General features: G+C 43.7%; 4 protein-coding genes and 2 long non-coding RNA genes across 10 annotated transcripts in view; 3 read left to right on the top strand and 3 right to left on the bottom strand.

Moving 5' to 3' along the window:
* LOC122544670 (uncharacterized) overlaps positions 1-6,560 on the top strand; it is a 28,082-nt gene extending 21,522 nt beyond the window's left edge. The window contains exon 4 of the long non-coding RNA XR_006310432.2: positions 1,881-6,560. This is a non-coding gene — a long non-coding RNA (uncharacterized LOC122544670). The remainder of the gene's footprint in view (positions 1-1,880) is intronic.
* The window catches only part of LOC122544500 (uncharacterized), a 63,522-nt gene that overhangs the window by 14,812 nt on the left and 25,504 nt on the right, over positions 1-23,206 (bottom strand). For 3 of the 5 annotated variants that reach the window (XR_015755110.1, XR_015755109.1, XR_015755112.1), the window contains 2 exons: positions 7,127-7,236; positions 3,268-3,396 (listed from right to left, as the gene is read on the bottom strand). Coding sequence is in view for 2 of the 5 variants with exons in the window: in XM_087984709.1 (XP_087840835.1) it covers positions 3,291-3,396 (106 nt within the window). In the remaining 3 variants the exon portion in view is untranslated. The other 2 variants (XM_087984709.1, XM_087984710.1) reach the window with 2 other exon arrangements.
* LOC148135378 (uncharacterized) overlaps positions 6,808-23,206 on the top strand; it is a 40,942-nt gene continuing 24,543 nt past the window's right edge. Inside the window, exons 1-2 of the long non-coding RNA XR_015755165.1 lie at positions 6,808-6,915; positions 19,989-20,083. This is a non-coding gene — a long non-coding RNA (uncharacterized LOC148135378). The remainder of the gene's footprint in view (positions 6,916-19,988; positions 20,084-23,206) is intronic.
* LOC148135380 (histone H4) lies at positions 18,399-18,868 on the top strand. Its single transcript, XM_087984746.1, has one exon. It carries the CDS (start codon positions 18,407-18,409, stop codon positions 18,716-18,718), a length of 312 nt encoding a protein of 103 aa, XP_087840872.1. The 5' UTR covers positions 18,399-18,406; the 3' UTR covers positions 18,719-18,868.
* On the bottom strand, positions 18,897-20,864 carry LOC122544583 (histone H2A-like). Its single transcript, XM_043683901.2, has one exon. The coding sequence runs from the start codon at positions 20,862-20,864 to the stop codon at positions 20,475-20,477; it is 390 nt and encodes a 129-aa protein (XP_043539836.2). The 3' UTR covers positions 18,897-20,474.
* On the bottom strand, positions 21,897-22,148 carry LOC148135379 (histone H2B 7). Its single transcript, XM_087984534.1, has one exon. The coding sequence runs from the start codon at positions 22,142-22,144 to the stop codon at positions 21,899-21,901; it is 246 nt and encodes an 81-aa protein (XP_087840660.1). The 5' UTR covers positions 22,145-22,148; the 3' UTR covers positions 21,897-21,898.

Raw genomic sequence — 23,206 nt, 5'->3', positions numbered from 1 at the left:
GACTGAGGAGAGCCAGGAGGGGGCACGAAAAAGGCTTGGCAAGAAGGATTAGGGAGAACCCAAAGGCATTTTACTCACACGTGATGAATAAGAGAATGATCAGGGAGAAGGTAGGGCCGATCAGGGATAGCGGGGGGAACCTGTGCGTGGCGCCTGGGCAGATAGGGGAAGCCCTAAATGAGTTTTTTGCTTTGGTTTTCACGAAGGAAAGGGAACTTGTTGTAAATGAAAACTTAGAGGAGCGGGGATACAGTCTTGACCCAATTAAGATTGATGAAGTTGATATGCTAGAAACTTTGGAAAACATTAAGATTGATAAGTCCCAGGGCCAGACCAGATTTACCCTAGGCTGCTCCGGGAAGCGAGAAAGGAGGGTGCTAAGCTGCTGGCGAGGATATTTGCCTCCTCCCTCTCCATGGGAGTCGTACTGGAGGATTGGAAGGAGACGACTGTTGTTCCTCTTTTCAAGAAGGGCAATAGGGAAATCGCTGGCAATTACAGAGCAGTCAGTCTTATGTCTGTGGTCAGCAAAGTTGTGGAAAGAATTCTGAGGGATAGGATGTATAACTATTTGGCAAAGCATAGTGTGATTAAAGACAGTCAGTATTTGTGAGGTCATGCCTCACAAATCTTACTGAGTTCTTTGAGGAGGTGTCAAGACAAGTCGACGACGGTCGAGCAGTGGATGTGGTGTATGTGGACTTTAGCAAGGCATTTGATAAGGGTTCCCCATGATAGGCTCATTCATAAAGTCAGGAAGTTTGGGAACAGAGAGATTTGGCTATCTGGATTCAGAATTGGCTGGCTGACAGAAGGCAGAGAGTGGTTGTAGATGGAAAGTATTCTGCCTGGAGGTCAGGGGTGAGTGGAGTCCCTCAGGGCTCTGTTCATGGGCCTCTGCTCTTTGTAGTTTTTGTAAATGACTTGGATGAGGAGGTTGAGGGGTTGGTTAGTAAATTTGCAGATGACACAAAGGTTGGAGGTGTCGTCGATAGTATAGAGGGCTACTGTAGGCTGCAGCGCGACATAGACAGGAATGCAGAGCTGGGCTGAGAAATGGCAGATGGAGTTCAACTGGATAAATGCAAAGTGATGCATTTTGGAAGATCAATCTTGAATGCTGAATATAGGATTAAAGACAGGATTTTGGCAGTGTGGAGGAACAGAGGGATCTGGGTGTGCAAGTGCATAGACCCCTCAAAGTTGTCACCCAATGGATAGGGTTGTCAAGAAAGCATATGGTGTTTTGGCTTTCATTAACAGAGGGATCGAGTTTAAGAGACGCAAGGTTTTGCTGCAGCTCCACAAGTCCCTGGTGAGACCACACTTGAAATATTGTGTCCAGTTCTGGTCACACTACTATCAGAAAGATGCAGAGACTTTGGAGAGGGTGCAAAGAAGGTTTACCAGGATGCTGCCTGGACTGAACCGCTTGTCTTCTGAAGAAAGGTTGAATAAGCTTGGACTTTTCTCTCTGGAGAGAAGGAGGAAGAGAGGAGACCTGATCGAGGTGCACAAAATAATGTGAGGAATAGATAGAGTCAATAGCCAGAGACTTTTCTCGCAGGATTGACTGGAATGAGAAGTCATAGTTTGAAGATATTAGGAGGAAGGTATAAAGGAGATGTCAGAGGTAGGGTCTTTACGCAGAGTTGTGAATGCATGGAATGCGTTGCCAGCTGTGGTGGTGGAAGCAGAGTCATTAGGGACATTTAATTAACTACTGGACATGCACATGGATAGCAGTGAGTTAAGGGGTGCATAGGTTCAGTTACTATATTTTACATTAGGTTTAAATCTCGGCAAACATCGTGTTCTGTGCTATACTTTTCTATGTTCTATACATACCATTGGTAAAATGTCTTTTCTTTCACTTACAGGTCACTCTAATGGTGCAGCAGGAAGGAAACACGCAAGTTATTTTGCAGTGAAAAAGAGGGCAGTTAATTTTTAATCAGCAAAGTTATGTTTTTAGCAGGCGGTTAATGTAAAGTCACCATTGTCTCATTAGGGAGAGGGAGAAAGAGGTGTGGGGGAGAAAAAGAGAGAAAAAGCAACAACTGTTTTATGGTTTAACCTGAGGGTCACCACATCTAAAACACAGAGAATGATCACACACGGCAATCTCAACCAGAGCAACAATTGAACTGCATGCTGTCACCGTGACTATACATTGTAAGCCTACTATAGAATCAACTGAGCTAACCAACCCCTGCATGGCCAGTGGCAGAAACATTGGGTGGCACAGTGGCTCAGTGGTTAGCATTGCTGCCTCACAGCGCCAGGAACCCAGGAATAATTCCAGCCTCGGGTGACTGTCTATTGGGAGTTTGCATATTCTCTCCTTCTCTGCGTGGGTTTTCTCCGGGTGCTCCAGTTTCCCCCCACAGTCCAAAGATGTGGAGTTTAGATGGATTGGTTATACTAAGTTGCCCATAGTGTGAGAGTTATGCAGGCTGGGAGGATTAGCCATGGGAAATGCAGGGTTACAGGGATTAGAGAGGGTGTTGGGCTGGGGTTGGATGCTATCAGGGGATCAGTATGTGGACCCGATGGACTGAAAGGTCTGCTTCCACGCTGTAGGATTCTATGATGTGCAGGTTCGGGGGATTGGCCATGGTTAATGCAGGGTTATAGGGGTAGGGTCGGGGTCTGGATGGGATCCTCTTCACTGGCTTGGGACAGACTGAATGGTCTCTTTCCACACTATATGGATTCTGGGGACATCAATGTTTAGCTCAATGGTGTGGGGCAATTTATTCTGATCTCAATTTTGATGAGATTCACTTTCAGTTTCTGAAATAATGGGAAAGCAAAATCCTATGTTTTCAGCTCCCCAGGGTATGTCCCGCAGATGTGAATGTGAATCTTGCTGTGGCAGGTCGCGGATTTGGAATTCGATTTTAAACAAAACAGATCTGGAGTTAAGACTCTAATGATGACTGTTGTCAGGAACAAACAACCATCTGGTTCAAAATTGAAGACTGAGGTGAGGAGGAGTTTCTTCTCTGAGGGTTGAGAGTCGTTAGAACTCCTTGCCACAGAGAGCTGTATGTGGGGTCAGCGACCATGTTTAAGGCTGGGGTAGGTAGTTTCCTGATCAGTCGGGGAATTGAGGGTTACATGTTAAGTGCAGGAAAGTGAGCGTGAGGAATGGGGCATCAGCCACTATGCGATTGAATAGCTGAACAGGCTTGAAGGGCCGAATGGTCTTCTCCTGTTCCTGACTGTGATGGTCCTTAAGGGAATGAAACCTGCCCTCCTTACCGTCTCTGCTCTGCACTTGATTCCTAACACTTTGCAAACTCTTCACTGCCTTCTGGCTGAATAAGTCGATTGGTTGAAGGACATTTCAGAATCGCATCCACTTCCCACCTTGACAGAGATGACCACATCCTGTTTAGAGTACAGAGAAATAACATTTGTCAGGGTCAGTTTTAGGCTTGTTCCAGTCATGTGCTTTGCCAAGAGAAATTGGTCTGTATAATGACCCCAGACATTCACAGCTCCTCCTGTATATTCTGATTGTCTTTCAGGCAAAGTTTGTTATTCTCATCCGTTTTCACAGAGTCATACAGTACGCAAACAGGCCCTTCAGCCCAACTCGCCCATGCCGACCAGGTTTCCCAAACTCAACCGGTCCTATTTGTCTGCATTTGGCCCATATCTCTCTCAACTTTTCTTATCCATGTACCTTTCCAAATGTCTTTGAAATGTTGTAATTGTACCACTTCCTCTGGCTGCTCATTCCATATACTCACTGCCTTCTGTATGACAAATTTGTCTCTCAGGTCCTGTTTTAATCTTTCCCTTCTCACCTTAATCCTATGCTCACTAGTTTTGGACACCCCGACCCTGGGTAAAAGACCATTCCCATTTACCTTTTCTGTGCCCCTCGTGATTTTATAGCCTCTGTAAGGTCACCCCTCAGCCTCTAGCGCTTCAGGGGAGAAAAGCTTCCAGCTTATGAAGCTTCCCCTTATAACATAAATCCTGCAATTTTGATGACATCTTTGTAACCTTTCTAGCTTAACAACATCCTTTCCACAACAGGTTGACCAGAACTGTACACAGTATTCTAAAAGTGGCCTCACCAATATCCTGTACAGCTGTAACATGATGCCCCAACTCCTGTCATCAATGCTCTGACCAGTGAAGGGAAGCATGCCAAATGCCACCTTCACCACTGTGTCTTGCTACAATGCCACATTTAAGGAACTGTCTTCCTGCACCCCTAGGTCTGTTTGTTCGGAAACACTCCCCAGACTTGTACTATTAACAGTATAGGTCCTGCCCTGGTTTGCCTTACCAAAATGCAACATCTCGCATTTATCTAAATTAAACTTCATCTGCCATTCCCTAATCCACTGGCCCAGTTGATCAAACTTCCATTGTCCTCTTAGATAACCTTCTCCTCTGTCCAAAATGCCACCAATTTTGGTCCTGCTCCTACTACGTTTCTTGTTGATCCGTTTTCAGGCTGACCAAGCGGAACAGCAACCACCCTGCATCACATAAGTCACCCTGAGGCACACAGATACAGGAGAGGATGAGGAACCAGGTCAAGACTAAGAGGGAAACGTTCATGTTAGCCTTCCATGGACATTGTGAAACAGTGCAGAAGAAAGCCTGTGAAGCTTCACAAATCGATCAACAGCAAATCTATCTTCCAGCAAATAAGGAGGACAAGGAAGAGAAGGCATAGCACTGTCACGTTTCTGCGACTCGGCTAAGCTTTGTCTCAATTCACTCAGCAAGATATCAGTTCGAAAGATGGACTTGTTTTGAGAAGCCATCTGAAATATAGTCTCTCCCAGAACTCTCGGTGGGTCAATTTATACCGCTGTAGCATGATCTATCTGTTGATGGCAGAGATTTGAGATTTTATGGTGTCCTTTCCTAACTTGAGCATCCAATTGATTTCGTGGGGAATGGGTCGAGGCAGACGAGACAATGAATTGAATGTACTCTGCGCATCATTTATTTAAACTGTGATGAACTGGAAATAATTCAAGACAGGATCATTCACCAGCCCTATCTTCGTTGCCCTCAAACTTCATCACTTAAAATGCACATCCAGCTTTATTTTCATAGCTCATATGGAATCTACCTCCACCACTATCCCAGGCTGCACAATCCAAATCCTAACAACTCTGAGTAAAGACATTTCTCTTCATCTCACACTTAGCTCTCTTGCTGACAATGTTGAAATTGTGACCCTTAGTTACTAACATACCAAGTAATGGTAACAAAATATTCTTCTTTCCACTGTCAAAATTCTTCATATTTTTGAATACCTCCATAAATTCCCCCTCTTAATCTTCTCTGCTCTAAGGAAAAGAAGCCTGGTGTCACTAATCCTTCCTTGTATGTAAAATCCTTCATTCCTGCTATCATTCTAGTAAATCTCCAGAGCTTGAAGATCCTTCCTTAAATAGAACTGAACACAAATGTGGTCTGACCGATGATTTGTTAAGGTATAGCATCACTTCCTCGTTTTATAATCAATGCCTTTATTTATAACTGTAAGGATCCTATAAACGTTCTTCACAACAGTTTCAGCTTGCCTGGCCACCGTTCATACACGTGAACCCGGAGGTCCCTTTGCTCCAGTGCTCCCCTCAAAGATGTACCATTGACCCTGCATTGTTGCCATGTGTTTCTGTTCGCAAAATGTATTTCATTACATTTGTCTGCGTGGGAATTCATGTGCCAGATTTCTGCCCATTTGGCCAACTTGTCAATCTCCCTGTGATGTCACTCAACATCATCCTCACAATTCACTCCTCTCCCTGGGTTAGTGTCAACTGTGAATTTAGAGATTATGTCCTCAACACCCAATTCCAAATCATTTATAGAACCATGTAGTTATCAATGTGTACGTGTCAGTTTCTTCTATGTGCAGGTAACTATCAATTCTACCTGTCCGTTTCCCCGATGTGAATATATATTTACCAGTCTGTTCCTGCTCTGTGAATTGAGACCGTCAATGTTGACTTGTATTTGTCCGTTTCCTATATGAATGTGTGAGTGTATTTACTGGTCTGTCCCTTCTGTGATTTGAGAATGTTGATATTAATCTGTATTTGTCATTTTTTCCTATGTCAATATGTGAATGCATATGTCAATATGTGAATGATATTTTTTATACCAATATGCAACACAACAGCACGTCATCTCCTTTCTCACCAAAATCAAAATCACTGATATGGTACAGCACAGAAGCAGACCATTCAGCCTACTGTGCCTGTACTGGCACATTCTCTTATGCATCAGTTCTGCAGTAATTGTTGGGAATGTGAACTTCATCCATACATTGTCAGTGTCTATATGGAAAGGACAATTTGACATGAGTTCTGCAGACATCAGACTTTTAATAACTGTAGTCCTTGGTTGGTCAGATCGCATTTGTGTTCAGTTCTGGGCAACTTATTTAAGGAATGATCCTCAAGCTCTGGAGTGGGGTCATTGGAGATTTACTGGATCTCATTCACCTATGTTCAGTTGTGGTTTTGTCTGAGTGTAGCACAGACTCTAAATAAACTCTTTTAATCATGCTTTCTTGTATTGCATTTTAGTCTGTTTATTTTTACATTGTGTGAGAGTGCATGTATAGTAGACTTTATCAGGTGCTGCTGGGCACTGTCTATCCTCAGCTGTGATAAGTGATAGTGAGAGTCAATTCATATCTGGAAATAATTGAGGCCAAATTTTATTCTTTTCCTTTCAGCAGCCAGTGGCTGAGTGAGAGTGAGTTTGCTTTTGTGCTGCCAGTCTGTATCCCAGTTCATGTCTCCTGTAGTGAATGGGAAACAGCCGAAGTTCTTTAATTGTTAGTGCCTGTAGGAATCACGAGCAAGTGAAAATGTAACACACTGCAACAGAAAGGATTCTGTGCTGTTCTTCAGAGTCAAGGTAGGAAACACAATGGACCTTTTGTATCTTGTATAGTGCGGAATCTAATAGGGAGTAATGATATAAAATGTTGGTCTCCAGAATGCCATCAGCTTTTGTTTCAGTGCATAGTGATGTTCTTTTATGAATACTGGTGAAGTAAAAATCAGTGTAAACTGAATTCATTTGCAACTAAGTGACAAACAATTCAACTGCATTGGAGCTGACTGACCTTGTACGGAAAAGACAATTGGCTAATTCACTTCAATTTTCTGATGTAGACAGAACATTACCCTGCTCTGTAGTGTGATGATGCACCATTAGCAGTAGTCTTATGTTGCTCTATAGTAGGAAGGAGAAAAGAAAAGGACTTGTTTTTTTTGTCATGCAGTGCAGAATATGTAAACTGTCAAATTCAATTCATGGAATAATCAACACTGTTTAACTCTGCTTGAAAATAAAATGCACAATTCTACAAGCCTAACAAATTTGGCATTTTTTCCCCCTTTTCTCCACTGCTTGGAAGGGTGGTTATTAGATTCCACTGATATATTGTGAAAATTGCAACCAGATTTCATGTTTTTTTGGTGATACATCCCAGGGAGGGGGAGGAGGAGTGCAGAGCTCTTTGTAGAAAATTGCAACAATTTTGAAAGAAGTACATAAATATCTAAAAAAAAAAAGAATTTCTTGATGGACTGAAACAGACAAAACAAAGTCTTCTACTGCAATATGAAGAAATGCAGAATGATGTTGTGATAAAGATGGGGATGATAAGCTCCTCTGCTACCATGATCCATTTATGCAAATGGATGCTGGCTGATCAGGATGAAAATTGTTAGCTGGTTGTTTCTGATCAGTGCAGACTCAAAAGTTTTGATGGGCCTGATTCTGTGTTGTCGGCCTCTCTCTCTCTGACAAAGGATCTGTGGGTATAAATAATTTTGAATGTAACATTTTCTGTTACTTGCAATGTCAATGGAACTGCATGGCTGTTAGATATTGTAATGTGTGTCAGGATGGTGCAGAGAGCGAGTGTGAGAGTGTGTGTGTGAGAGTGTGTGTGTGAGAGTGTGTGTGAGAGAGTGTGTGTGAGAGAGTGTGTGTGTCATTTGGTTACGTACCTACACATCAATCAATCTAATGTAAGGCTTTGACACAGATTGTGCATTTGGAATTCATATTATTTGATTGCTGTGTCTATGTATGTGACAAAAGATTAATTGTCCTTCACAGTTACTGATAGCTGAAATGTTTCCTTCAATGTGCTCACTATCTACCTCACATATAACTACAAACTAACAGCATTGTCTATTTGTTCACCTCGATTGTCACATTAAAAGTATCCTGACCTGTGAGGACAACCTCAATCGGGACTGATTGCTGAAATGTATCCTTCAATTCAATTTGGACTCAATATGTACTTTCCATATGGTTGCTTAAAGTAACTGCATCAGCTATTTGTTCACCTTGATTGTAACATTAAAATTATTGTTACTAAATGCAGACAATATAAAGATTGGTGAACTTGTGGGGAGTGTAGAAGTTTGTCAAAGGATACAGCAGGACATAGATCACTTTCAGATATGGGTGGAGAAATGACAAATTGAGTTTAATCCGGCAAGGTGTAAGATGCTGGACTTTGGGGGATCAATTGTTATGGAAAGATATACAGTTAATGGCTGGACTCTGAACAACATTGGGGTTCAAGTCTATAGCTCCCTGAAAGTGGCCATGCAAATAGATAGGGTGGTAACTAGAAGGCGGCATATGGCGTGGTTGCCTTATTGGTTGACTTTCCATGGGCCATAATTAGAGTTTAGTGACAAAAGATTAATACTGTCCTTCTGAGTTACTGATAGCTGAAATGTTTCCTTCAATGTGCTCACTATCTACCTCACATATAACTACAAACTAACAGCATTGTCTATTTATTCACCTCGATTGTCACCTTAAAAGTATCCTGACCTGTGAGGACAACCTCAATCGGGACCTTGGGTTCCTGTCACACCACACACTCACTCATGCAGACCCTCTCTCATCCACACGCTTTCCCTCATACACACATACATGCACCCCCCCACACTCACACCCTCTCACAGGCTTATACTCTATCATACTCATACACACACTTTACCAAGCATACTTCTCTCTCTCTCTCACACACACACACACACACACACACACACACACGTAAGTCTCTGGGGTGAATTTGCATTTGCAGATACATTCTATTTTGCTCAAAAAGAGCACAATCTGCAGGCTGTCAATCCATGTAATATTTTATAATTTCCTACTTTGGCAATAGAACCAGTCTGACTCATGATTGGGATACAGACAGACTCTAACCTCACACCTTTAATACATTGTCTGAGTTGAGATGTCACCCTTTTTTAAATAAAGTCTGAAGTCATGTTTGGAATGTGGCTTAAAAGAAGTTCTGGGATGTATATATTAATGAACTGAAACCTGCAACCCATTCTAAAAGATGAAACACTGAACAGCAATCTTGGTTTCTTCAAAATATCATTTCAGTTGCATGACACTATAATCTTTTATGATAGATTCTGTGTCTCATGATCCTGTTTCACAACTACCTGATGAAGGAGCAGCGCTCTGAAAGCTAGTACTTCCAAATGAACCTGCTGGACTATAATCTGGTGTTGCGTGATTTTTCAATTGTGGTTGCCACATTACAGGAAGGACATGGAGGATTTAGAGAGGGTGCTGAAGAGGTTTGCCAGAATGTTGTCTAGTGGGTATGAGCTATAAAGAGAAGCTAGAAAATCCCAAATAGTTTTCTTCTGAGCAGAGACTGAGGGCAGACTTAATAGAAGTCTATAAAATTTTGAGAAGAGCTATTTGTAGCTCAGGTTGAGGTTCTGAATCTAGCTTTGCTCGCTGAGCTGGAATGTTCCTTTTCAGATGTTTTGTCACCATACTAGGTACCATCATCAGTGAGCCTCCAAATGAACCACTGGTGCTATGGCCCACTTTCTATTTGAGAGTCCACTACATTGGACAAACAGGCAGAAAACTAGCCACTGGGATACATGAACATCAACTAGCCACAAAAAGACATGACCCATTCTCACTAGTATTCTTACATACAGATGAGGAAGGACACCACTTCGACTGGGATAACACATCCATCCTAGGAAAGGCCAGAGACGTGCACAAGAATGCCAAGAAGCATGGTATTAAAATGGAACTCTTAAAAACAAACACATTGTCTTGAATTCCATTTACCACCTCAGAGAAAATGAACACTAAATGACATCACCACAGAAAATGACATCACCAACCCAAGGAAACCTAAACACAGAAATACCACCAGTGCTTCATCCTGAGGCTCACTGATGATGTTACCTAGTATGGTGACAAAATGTCTGAAAACAAACCTTCCAGCTCAGCGAGCAAACCTACATCCAGAAGTCTATAAAATTATAAGATGCATGGTTAAAGCTGATGGTCAGAATCTTTTTCCAAGAGTTTGAAATGTCTAAAACTAAGAGGCATGCATATAAGGTGAGATGGGAAAAGTTCAAAGGAGACCTAAGATGTAGTTTTTTTAAAATGTAGTGAGTGGTAGGAGTGGCACGCATTGCCGGGGTGGTGATGGACTCTGTTATGATAAAGGTATTGAAGGGACTTTTAAAACGCAAATTAATATGCAAGAAATGGTGGGATATGGACCATGGGCAGGCAGAAGGGATTAAATTTCATTCGGCACCACGTTCGGCACAACATCGTGGGCTGAAGGACCCATTCCTGTGCTGTACCGTTCTATGTGCAGATTTAATGCAATGTATATTTTGGATAAGGATTCATTCAAATTGATTGGAACTGCATAGCATGCATTGAGAATATAGATTAAAAAATATAAACTTCTATTTCGTTGGTGGTGTTTGACTCTTGGTTTGAACATATCTCTCTGGAAATGGAGCTCAGTATGAACCTGACTCAATCCACTCGGTGACTGTGGAAAGAAGAGGAGAGACATTCTACAGTGGGACTTCGGAGAACTTGGAAGGTGGCTGAAAAGCAGGATATCCCGGTTAGTTATCTCTGGTTTGCTTCCAGTTCCTCGGGCTGGAGAGGACAGGAACAGGGAGATAATGGACTTGAATGTGTGGTTGGGGAACTGGTGCAGGGAGCAAGGATTTAAATTCTTGGATCACTGGGGTATGTTTAGCAGTAAGGATAAATTATACAAGAGGGACGGGTTGCACCTTAATAGGTGGGGGACCAGCATTCTGGCAGGTAGGTTTGCCACTGCAACACAGCTGCATTTAAACTAAATAGCAGGGGGGAGGGGACAAACTGGAAGTTTAAGAAGGAAGTTAAAGGGAAAGTTAGAACAAGAGAAGTCAAGAAAGACAACGGAATCAATGGAGCAGAAAACTCAAAAAAGGATCATGCCGTAAGGTCAAGTGAAATAGGGATTGATAGGAAGGGTGAGGGGAGTAACAAATTTAAATTATATATGAATGCCACGATGCATTAGAAATAAGGTGGATGAGCTTGAGGCTCATTTGGAAATTGGCAGTTACGATGTTATGGGGATAACTGAGACATGGCTTCAAGTGGACAGGGCCTGGGAAATGAATATTCAAGGCTATACGTGCTATCGTAAGGAGAGACTGACTGTCAGAGGGGGTGGTGTGGCCCTGTTGGTAAGGAATGATATTCAGTCCCTTGCGCGGGGGGACCTAGAATCAGGGGATGTAGAGTCCGTATGGATAGAGCTGAGAAATTCGAAGGGTAGAAAGACCCAAATGGGAGTTATCTACAGGCCCCCAAACAGTAGCCTGGATGTAGTGTGTAAGTTGAATAAGGAGCTGAAATTAGCCTGTCGCAAAGATATTACTACAGTTGTTATGGGGGATTTCAACATGCAGGTAGACTGGGAGAATCAGGATGGTACTGGACCCCAAGATAGGGAGTTTGTGGAGTGCCTCCGAGATGGATTCTTAGAACAGCTTGTGCTGGAGTCTACCGGGGAGAAAGCAATTCTGGATCTGGTATTGTGCAACGAACCGGATTTGATCAGGGACCTCGAAGTAAGGGAGCCATTAGGAGGTAGTGACCACAAAACAATAAGCTTTCATCTGCAGTTTGAAAGGGAGAGAGTCGAATCGGAAGTGACAATATTTCAGTTGAATAAGGGGAACTATGGAGCTATGAAGGAGGCGCTGGCCAAAGTTTAATGGTGCAATACTCTAGCAGGGATGGCAGTGGAACAACAATGGCAGGTATTTCTGGGTATAATGCAGAAGATGCAGGATCAGTTCATTCCAAAAAGGAAGAAAGATTCTAAGTGGAGGCTGGGGTGGCCGTGGCTGATGAGGGAAGTTAAGGACCATATAAAGACCAAAGGGAAAAAGTATAACATAGCAAAGATGAGTGGGAAATCGGAGGACTGGGCAACTTTTAAAGAACAACAGAGGATAACTAAAAAGGTGATACGCAAAGAAAAAATAAGGTACAAAGGCAAACTGGCCAAAAATATAAAGGAGGATAGTAAAGGCTTTTTTAGGTATGTGAAAAGAGAAAAAATGGTTAAGACTAAAATTGGGCCCTTGAAGACAGAAATGGGTGAATTTATTACAGGGAACAAAGAAATGGCAGAAGAGTTGAATTGGTACTTTAGATCTGTCTTCACTGGGGAAGACACAAGCAATTTCCCAGATGTAATAGTGGCTGAAGGACCTGAACTGAAGGGAATTTATATTAGGCAGGAAATGGTGTTGGAGAGACTGTTAGGTCTGAAGGTCCCAGGGTACTGAAGGAGGTGGCTCTGAAAATCATGGAGGCATTGGTGATCATTTTCTAATGTTCTATTGATTCAGGATCAGTTCCTGCGGATTGGAGGGTGGCTAATGTTGTCCCACTTTTTAAGAAAGGAGGGAGAGAGAAAACAGAGAATTATAGACCAGTTAGTCTGACCTCAGTAGTGGGAAAAATGCTGGAGTCAATTATAAAGGACGGAATTACGACATCTGGATAGCAGTTACAGGATAGGTCAGAGTCAGCATGGATTTATGAAGGGGAAATCTTGCTTGACTAATCTTCTGGAATTTTTGAGGATGTAACTCTGAAGATGGACAAGAGAGATCCAGTGGATGTAGTATACCTGGACTTTCAGAACGCCTTTGATAAAGTCCCACACTGGAGGTTAGTGAGCAAAATTAGGGCACAAGGCATTAGGGGCAAAATACTGACATGGTTTGAAAATTGGTTGGCTGACAGGAAACCAAGAGTAATGATAAACAGCTCCTTGAAGGGGAAAGACAAATGAAAAACTCTGGTGTTTTCAATAAAGTCGGCCACATGGAATCAGTATTAGCAGGTTAGGAAAAGCATTGAGAAGCCAGATGTAGGAAAATAGGATAAGCCAGTGAATTTTGTGGGAGTGGTAACAGAGAGCACTGTGGAGACTAGAAAGCTGCACCAGAATGTACAAGCTGGTCGGGGGGGAGGTTGTTTATGGAGGAAGTGCCAGATCTTCTTAAACCATACACCGTGAAGGTGAAGTTTACTCGCATAGGCCAGGAGCAGCAGGTAAAGAGGTAGCAATATTCAGAGTTATAAGGATACTCTCAATCTGTGATGCTAAAAGATGAGGATATATGTACTTCTCAAGGACTATTGCCAGAAAAGGTATGAGTAACTGGAATTCACACTGAAATAAGAAATGCTTAACTGTAAGAAGTGAGGTTAGAGTGTCTAGTGAAGAGGGGAGAAGTCATAGTAGGAGTACTGGAATACAATTTGTCCTTGCTAATGATGTTGCTGATTCACTGGTGGGAGTGCCGATTGTGGTTGAAAAGTCAATGCAAATTCAGGCAACTGAACTATTGCAGGATATATATCCTGGGATGTTTCCTGACTGTGTGGTAACGAGGTCACAAAGTCACCAGTTGAAACAGGAAAGATCAAAGAGTACAGATAAGAAAGTTGAAGGGAAATTAGCAGAGACCCTGTTAAATCAGATAGTTGAGACAAACCAGGAACAGAAATAACAAATCAGACATCTTTAGCTCAGGTAAATTAACTGAGTTACAGCAAAAAGATGAAAATTTAAAGCAATTGTATCAAAAGGCATATACAAAACGAATCCAAATGTATCCATGATTGTTAATATCTTAAAAATGATGTCTTAATGAGGAAATGGAGAACATCACATTCAGGCAGATGAGAAATGGGCAGAAGTTTATCAAGTTGTATTGTTAGTGGGTTATAGAAAGGACGTGTTGCAAGTATAGCACATGAGCTACCTGTATAAATTGTCTGTTTGAAATTCACATTATTTAATTGTCATCTTGGTATGTGATAATTATTCAGTCAAGGATTAATTCTGTCCTTCTCAGTTACACATAAACTCCATGTAAATATGCTTTATCCTGGGTGGAGAATTTGAGCTGTAGGCAGAGGCTGAATAGGCTGGAACTGTTTTCCCTGGAGAGTGACCTTATAGAAGTTTATAAAATCATAAGGCGCATGGAGAAGTGGTAGAGCCTGGTACAATTATAACATTTAAAAGGCATGTGAGTGAGTATAATGAGAAAGCCTTAAAACTTGCCCTTAAATACTTAGACTAAATGTAATGTTGAATTGTAGAACACAAGAAAATAAACTGGGCAGGCAGGGAGGCATCAGGCCACAAAAGGGGGAACCTAGGATGTGCAGAAGATAAAAAAACATCTGTTCTCACCAAGTGACAGCAGGATGCTCTAAAGCAATTAAGAACATTTGCCCTAACATCAATGAATCTGTGTAAAAAAGGCACAGTGGTAACATTCACAGTTGTTAACTTATGAATTTAATGATGATTGTGATCTCGGAAACTTTGTATTATCTCAGAAGCATGTCAAAAGCCTTGTAATAAATGGTCAGGTCCTATCAATTATAATGGATTCTTTGTGTGTGTGTGTGTGTGTGTGTGTGTCTGTCTGTCTCTGTCTGTGTGAGTGTGAGTGAGATTATTTGCATTTTGGGACGTAATGATGATTTTGAGTAGCCATCACTGATTATGAAAAACAACTCTAAAATGTAATATTGATGAAGCACTTGTTGGGCCGAAGGGCCTGTTTCCACACTAAGTAATTTAATCTAATCTAATCTTTAACTTACTTGGTGTTCCTACACACCACGACTGCCCCACTGTCAATTCTAACTCGTCACGTCTTCTTTGAATTTGAATCACAACCCTGAAAAGAAAGCATGTTTAATTTGAGACTAATGAATCATTTAAAATTTAACCTTTCAGCCTCAGTTACAGAATAATTTTGTGCTTAAGATAAAAAGCAGGAGTCTGCTCTGAGCTTAAAAACTATTCTAAACCTAACATTGAAGAGATTCTGAAGAGATTCTGATCTGTCAGGAAACCATTTTATGGTCAAAGTTTGCCCTCCTCACTAAAATGCCATTTTGTAAAACAATGATATCTGACATGCAAACTTTCAAAGTTACCTTATGATCTCTCCCACTTAGTTTAGACTGATACCTCTTTATGATAGGGACTTACCTCACCCACAGGCACTGACTCGGCTGGATCGTTTTTTCCCACCTGATGGATGGCTACGGGTCTACAGGAGTGATCAGTTAAGCGCACACAGACCTGTTCATTAACTTCTCTTCCTTACGAATTATTGCCTTTCCACTGTCTAATTAAGAACATGCAGTGTTTTTGTCAAGTTTTGTAAAAAGGAAGCCTGTTTGAGACAGAAGAGTGGAGTAGTCTGCGAGGGCTCTTAAAGGAAGAGCTAGTATCCTACTTTTCTAGGGTTTTAGAACCTCTGCTAGCCTGGTTTATAGGTGTCAATGTTACATTGTAACGGTGATACTATTGATAAATAACGGGGAAGGCTAAAATTAAACTAAACTCTTTGCAAGAGGTTTTTATTCCAGACTACCAAAGTGTACGATCTCCAGGACAAACCAAGAGAGGCTTATAGATCTGAGTCCACAAGGGATTCCCTGGGCTGTCTCAAATCTGTACTTTAACAATATGATCAGAAAGGGTTTATAGAGAGATGGGCTTAGTGCTGGCAAATGGGACTAGATTAGGTTAGGATATCTGGTCGGCATGGACAAGTTGGACCGAAGGGCCTGTTTCCACGCTATACTTCTCTATGACTCGGCGACTCTTCGGTAACTCTTGCCCTGTCAGTGAGCACAGTTTCCTTCCATCTCTGTACTTGTGCGATGCCCATTCATCCGTTGTCGTAGCCTTTCTCAGTTTCCCCAATGTACCATGCCTCTGGGCATCCTTGCCTGCAACGTATAAGATAGACAACGTTGGCTGAGTCACATGAGTACCTGCCATGTACAAGGTGGGAGGTGTCCCCACGCGTAATAGTAGTATCAATGTCCACACTCTGACACGTCTTGCAGCGCCTACCATGACAGGGTTGTATGGAGTTGTCCTGAGAGCCGGGCAGTTTGCTACGAATAACAATCTGTTTGAGATTTGGCGGTTGTTTAAAGGCAAGTAGTGGAGGTGTGGGGAAGGTCTTGGTGAGGTGCTCATCCTCATTGATAATGTAGGTCATGAAGAACATGGCCTAGTTTTTCAGCTCCTGAGAAATACTGAACAACAAAGGATACCCTGTCGGTTGCAGCATGTGTCTGTCTCCTGAGGAGGTCATTACATTTCCTTGCTGTGGTACGTCGGAACTGGCGGTCGATGAGTTGGGAATCTTACTCCGTTCTTGTGAGGGCATCCCTGAGTACTTCCAGGTGTCTGTCACGTTGCTCCTCATCTGAGCACATCCGGTGTACGCGCAGGGCTTGTCCATAGGGGATGGCTGTTTTAATATGTTTTGGGTGGAAGCTGGAGAAATGTAGCATTGTGAGGTTGTATGTGGGTTTGCGGTAGAGTGTGGTGCTGAGGTGTCCATCTTTGATGGAAATGCATGTGTCTAGTAATGAGACAGATAGTTGAGAGTAGTCCATGGTGAGTTTGATGGTGGGATGAAACTTGTTGATGTCACTGTGTAATTTTATCTGTGACTCCTCGCCATGGGTTCAGAGGAAGAAAATGTTGTCAGTCTACCTGGTGTACAATGTTGGTTGGAGATCCTGCATAGAGAAGAAGTCTTGTTCGAACCTGTGCATAAAAATGTTGTCATATTGGGATGCAAATTTGGTCCCCATGGCTGTTCCATGTGTCTGGGTGAAGAATTGGTTGTCAAAGATGAAGATGTTGTGATCGAGCATAAAGCGGATAAGTTGTAGAATGGTGTTTGGAGATTAGCAGTTGTTGGTGCTGAGTACTGAGGCTGTTGCCGCGATGCCATCATTCCGAGGGATGCTGGTGTAGAGTGCAGAAATGTTGTGACGAGGAATGTTCCTGGTTCGACTGGTCCGTGGGTGCTGAGTTTCTGTAAGAAATCAGTAGTGTCGCGACAGAAGCTGGGGATCCCCTGTATAATAGGTTTCAAGATGCCTTCCACACAGCCGGAGAGGGTCCCATTGCCCGACACGATGGGACGTCCCGGTGTGTTGGCTTTGTGTACCTTTGGAAGGCAGTAGAAGCCGCCTACACGAGAAGTACGTGGGATGAGGGCGCGTAGGGACCTCTGAAGGACTGGATCCAAAGTTCTGATCAGTGTGTTTTATTCACGGGTGTATTCTTTAGTCGGATCAGCTGGTATTGCCTGTAGTGTTCCTGGTTGTTCAGTTGTCGTTACACTTCCTTACAGTAATCTGTTCTATTCTGAATGACAATGGCTCCTCCTTTATCTACTGGTTTGATGACAGTGTTGTGATTGGTTTTGAGAGCCTGGATGACATTGTGTTGTGAACGGGTGATGAATCTGGCATTTATATATTTCCTGATGGTTTGAGCATACATGTCAAGCCCAGGGCAGTGGCCCTCTGGTGGGGTCGAAGTTGTCACCTTCTTTGGTCTCTCCTCTACAGATCGCCATGACGACTGTTCGTGTTCATCAGTGGTCTCATTGGGATCACTGCTGGCACCTTGAAACAATTCCCAGAGTCTCATTTGTCTGATGAACGCCTCCGTGCCTGCTGCAAGAACCAACGGGTCCATTTTGGTGGTGGGGCAGAAGTTGAGACCCCTACTCAGGACTTCAATCTCTTCTGGTCGAAGGGTGTGGTCGAAGGGTATAAGTTGACAATAGACTTCCCTGCAGTGATAATGTTGTCTACTGTGGTTCCAGGGTGGGCTTTGCAATTACTCGTGAGGATGCCAAGTTTCTCCAGTTTTTGTTCTTGGCGTGCATGTACGTGGTGTAGTTTTGTCGCCTTGTCTGACAATGTTGGGGAGAAAAGGTTCAGTCCCAGATACAGTTGGGGCGGGAGTGAGCTGGAGGCGGAGCTGGATGATCAAAGTCATTTCCCTGCTCTGTCTGTCACTCAGTTTCCTCTCCGGACCCGCCTGTCTGTGTCAGCCCTTTCTCAGTCAGGTCCGGTCGGCCTGTATAAAAAAGGAAGGGGCGGCAGCTCGGCTCTCATTCGGCAGCGATTGGAGTGAAGAAGCGTGATGTCTGGAAGAGGCAAAGGAGGTAAAGGCCTGGGAAAAGGCGGAGCGAAGCGGCACCGCAAAGTGCTCCGTGATAACATCCAGGGCATCACCAAACCAGCCATCCGGCGCCTGGCTCGCCGTGGCGGGGTCAAGCGCATCTCGGGCTTGATCTACGAGGAGACCCGCGGGGTGCTGAAGGTTTTCCTGGAGAATGTGATCAGGGATGCGGTCACCTACACTGAGCACGCCAAGCGCAAGACGGTCACCGCCATGGATGTGGTGTACGCTCTGAAACGCCAGGGCCGCACTCTCTATGGATTCGGCGGCTGAGTACAATAAAGCGACCCTTTTCGAACGAACCCAAAGGCTCTTTTCAGAGCCACCCAAACCCTCCGACAGAGAGCGGAGACCTGAGGACGGGGAAGGCAGTACACATTGATGGGATTGTTACTGTAGCCGGTTATTTCGCGTTTCTCGCGACTTACATTTTCGAAACTGAAATAATTGTACTAATGCCGTGTTCTGAGGTACGGCAGAGAACAGTCGGAGTGGACGGTTCACTTTGTTGCTGTTTACAGTGGCGAATGATTTTAACATTGCAAGTATTCCCGGTGAATTTATAATTGCAAGTATTCCTACCCTGTAGATAAGAGCTATTCGGCCAATCGAGACTACTGTCGTGCAACCTGATTATTCCATATAAAGAATCGCATCATGACTTGTAATTGTAAGATATAGCCGCAGCATTAGACCATTCTGCCCATCCAGCTTCTTCTGCCATTCAAACTTCCCGTACCCTTCGATCCTCTTTTTTCGTGAATACCTGTCCATCTCAGTAATGATATCAATGTGTACCTGGCTGTCCATTCCATGAGTAATAGTTTGATTTTATTTATTGTGGAATCCAGACATTTATGTTACATATTACAGTATTTACATTTCCCAGGCATAACACTCTGGGAGACTGCGGATGTGTTATGGGGCGCGTTCTTTCCATCTGCCCGTTCAGGCAGCGATTACAAATTGTCTTCGGACAAGTAATAATTTGGATGAAATAAAAATGACCGATAAAGTGTGGTTCTGTAATTTTATCGGTGTACACTGTTTTAACTTTTAAAATGTTTCAATCGGCGGTTTTTCGAATGATTCACGGCGGGTACAGGTTCGGTTGCTCATCCAGAGAGAGCAGGAAGCGATAGGGGACATATTTCTATCGGAAGTTAGTTAAAAACAAACGGAAGGCAGCAGGGGTGATTTTGCGACTAATGAGATCTTCATTCAGGGATTGCGGAAATATAGTAATTAGAAGAGTGATTTTCACATCAAATTTTTGTGTTGGGTTAGATATTTCTCGAAAAAAACCCATCTCCTCATTGACTCCCTTTGCGATAACATGGCTTGTGGTGAGGTGGAGGCAGGAGGGAAAGGGAATAAATGGCGCCAAGAGATCAACAGCTTATTTTCAAATTTGAAAATGCCCGCCATCACGTATAAAAGAGCAGGAGGTTATACAGAGAATGCATGTACACGTTGACTGGTTTTTCAATTATGAAACCAAACTTTACACAATCTCACTTTACCGCATTCCCTCCTTTTACAGCTGAAAAATGACTGACTGCTGTTGAACACGCGCTCTCTCCAGAGGCGAGCGAAAATAAGAGTGGGTATGAACCGAGCAGAGAATAAAATGCAGAGGTATATGCTGCAGCGACAGTGGGAGGATTCAGCTCTTACTGATGCAGTTAAAGGAAATGTGAGGCCAAACTCGATCGGGAACATCCGTGACACTATTCCAAACTCAGAACATTGATCAAACAAAGATCACTCAGGCAGTGACCGTGCAATGAGAAATAATGTAGCTCCAGACACCCTTACAATCGTATTCTATATAATCTTCCTCTGCTGCCAGACAGTAACAGTATCCGATAAAAAATGAGACAGAAATGTAGCTTTGTTAGGCATAACGGCCAGGGCTCTACACATTAAAAGGAAATTAATTCAATCCGACAGAGTTCACCTCCTTTCACAGATGCTGTGAGTGGCTCTTAAAAGAGCCTTTGGGTTGTCAGATTCAAGAACGATCTCTTCATTTTTTAGCAGATCCAGCAGCGGTGGTTTTCTTGGGCAGCAGCACGGCCTGGATATTAGGCAGCACCCCGCCCTGAGCGATGGTCACCCCTCCCAGCAGCTTGTTGAGCTCCTCGTCATTGCGCACGGCCAGCTGCAGGTGCCTGGGGATGATGCGGGTCTTCTTGTTGTCCCGGGCCGCGTTGCCGGCCAGCTCCAGGATTTCAGCCGTCAGATACTCCAGCACCGCAGCCAGATAGACCGGCGCTCCGGCACCCACACGCTCAGCATAGTTACCCTTTCTCAGGAGCCTGTGAACACGGCCCACCGGGAACTGCAGGCCAGCCCGGGACGACCGAGACTTCGCCTTGGCGCGAGCTTTCCCACCGCCCTTTCCTCTTCCAGACATTATCACAAGCGCTTTCAGAGAGAATGCTACACTCCGCCCACATTGCGGTCTCTTATACCTTCGGGAGGAATGGTGGGGCGACCATTTCTGATTGGTCAGCTCCCAATCAGAAATCTGCCTCTTTCCCCCAATCGAGTGAGGGCCCGGGGAGGAGGGCGGAATCGACAGGCGCCAAATCATCAACCGCTTTCTTTCCAATCTGAAAAGCCCGCCAATCTCCAAACAAAGGAGTATGTTTTCCCTGAAACCTGAAGTGCAAAAACTGAGGAAGTTCAAAAAACATTAATATACATGATAATTTACTTTTAGTTTACAAATGTGTACTTCACACGGTCTTACTGTCCCTCATTTGCCAATCTGCATCTGTCCATTTCTGATCTTGAGAGTGGGTTATTTTCTAAACCTTGAGAAGCTGAAACAAAACAGGCCAAACACTGCAGTCTGCAACCTGTCTTTTCTTTTCACATTTCAATACCACCCCGATATGCTCATAAACCAGCACACAACATTCTTCCGGCTCAGCATCGAGGGCGAACACGTTTTTAAAGACGATATTTTAAAGCTGTCGTCCCTCATCGCTCTCGATCGGATTCAGCAAAAACTCCACGTTTCAGCCCGGTAGCTGTGTTGGTGTTCTCTCGGTTCGGTTGCTTTATTTTGCAGGATGCTTTATTTTGCATTGCGAAAAATCGGATCAAATCCGCGCATTGGAAATGTAAAGTAAATCATAAGTAAATGCATCAATCGTGGAACGGAAAGACGTGGGCATTTGTCCGCCAGGGGTGAACAAGCAAGATGAAAAATGACTCACTGGCGCTTGATCTGCTCTCTCCACCCCACTCCCGAATAATTTGCAAAGCACTTATTAACACAAAAACATATAGCACGAGAAGTTGAAACGCCTGATCAAGAATCACATGGAAACTAAAACAAAGAACTCTTAAAGAAATGGTTCAGCTGTCTCAGGGATGTTTTCGGTAGCTCTTAAAAGAGCCTTTGGGTTGTGGGTGTGTGTCTCAGTACAATGCGGTCCTTCACTTGGAGCTGGTGTACTTAGTCACCGCCTTTGTGCCCTCCGACACGGCGTGCTTGGCCAGCTCCCCGGGCAGCAGCAGCCGCACGGCGGTCTGGATCTCCCGGGAGCTGATGGTGCTGCGCTTGTTGTAATGGGCCAGGCGGGAAGCCTCCCCCGCGATGCGCTCGAAAATATCGTTGACGAACGAGTTCATGATGCTCATGGCCTTAGAGGAGATGCCGGTGTCGGGGTGAACCTGCTTCATCACTTTGTAGATGTAGATGGAGTAACTTTCTTTCCTGGACCGACTCCTCTTCTTATCATCCTTCACTCGCACCTTCTTGATAATTTTCTTCGTGCCCTTCTTGGAGGCGTGCTGTACTTTCTTCTCATTTTTTTTAAATTTCAAAAATATACTTTATTCATAAAATATTTTGATAATCTGTACAATTGGTCATGCCATACATACGAAAACATTCCATTTCTTGGCATACAAAGACAGAATAATCATTCATATATACAAGTCTGTATGATTACAACTGCTGAAAATGTGTTGCTGGAAAAGCGCAGCAGGTCAGGCAGCATCCAAGGAGCAGGAGAATCGACGTTTCGGGCATGAGCTCTTCTTCAGGAATCCTGCTCCTTGGATGCTGGCTGACCTGCTGCGCTTTTCCAGCAACACATTTTCAGCTCCGATCTCAAGCATCTGCAGTCCTCACTTTCTCCTTTACGATTACTATCCACATATTTAGCAGGGTGATCAGCAGCGCCCCCTTACTACGTCGGACCCCTGTGCTTAGGCATATAGATGCTACACGGTGGTCTTTCCCCACCGCGCCTTGGCGGCAGCTGCATCAACCATACCGCCTCTCACTTTCGGACACAGAAAAAGGGAAAGCGGGCTCGGAGTTCCCTCATTATAGACTGACGGCGTCAGCAATGCTAATGAGGGGTAGAGGAAAGCCTGGTTCCTGAATGGGTAGTTTACACAGAGTCATGCCCAAACATTGAGTCTCTCTGATTGGTTAGTGGAAAGCCTGGTTCTTGATTGGGTAGTTTACACAGAGTCATGCCCAAACATTGAGTCTCTCTGATTGGTTAGTGAGATCCAATGTGGATCTGCAATGAAATGTGAAATGGATAGCGATTCTGTTCTTGTCAGTCTGACTGAGGGAGAATTGTTTTGTGTCTGTGATACAGAAAGTGACTGTGGTATTGGCTCGGTTGTTGTGCTGATGCGTTTCTAGCTCCGCATGTCTGTTTCTGTTCCTCTGTATAGGCTGGAATTAACACAGAACTTGTCACTGTGTGAAAAAAAAGCTCTCAT

The sequence above is a fragment of the Chiloscyllium plagiosum genome, unplaced genomic scaffold, assembly GCF_037043375.1.
Source record: "Chiloscyllium plagiosum isolate Xiang-an unplaced genomic scaffold, Cpla_swu_hap1 HiC_scaffold_49, whole genome shotgun sequence".
NCBI lineage: Eukaryota > Metazoa > Chordata > Chondrichthyes > Orectolobiformes > Hemiscylliidae > Chiloscyllium > Chiloscyllium plagiosum.
This window is presented reverse-complemented; position numbering and strand designations above follow the sequence as displayed.

Excerpts from the sequence above, each read along its gene's own strand:
- LOC122544583 (XM_043683901.2), bottom strand. The coding sequence starts at position 20,864 with ATGTCTGGAAGAGGAAAGGGCGGTGGGAAAGCTCGCGCCAAGGCGAAG.
- LOC148135380 (XM_087984746.1), top strand. The coding sequence starts at position 18,407 with ATGTCTGGAAGAGGCAAAGGAGGTAAAGGCCTGGGAAAAGGCGGAGCG.
- LOC148135379 (XM_087984534.1), bottom strand. The coding sequence starts at position 22,144 with ATGAAGCAGGTTCACCCCGACACCGGCATCTCCTCTAAGGCCATGAGC.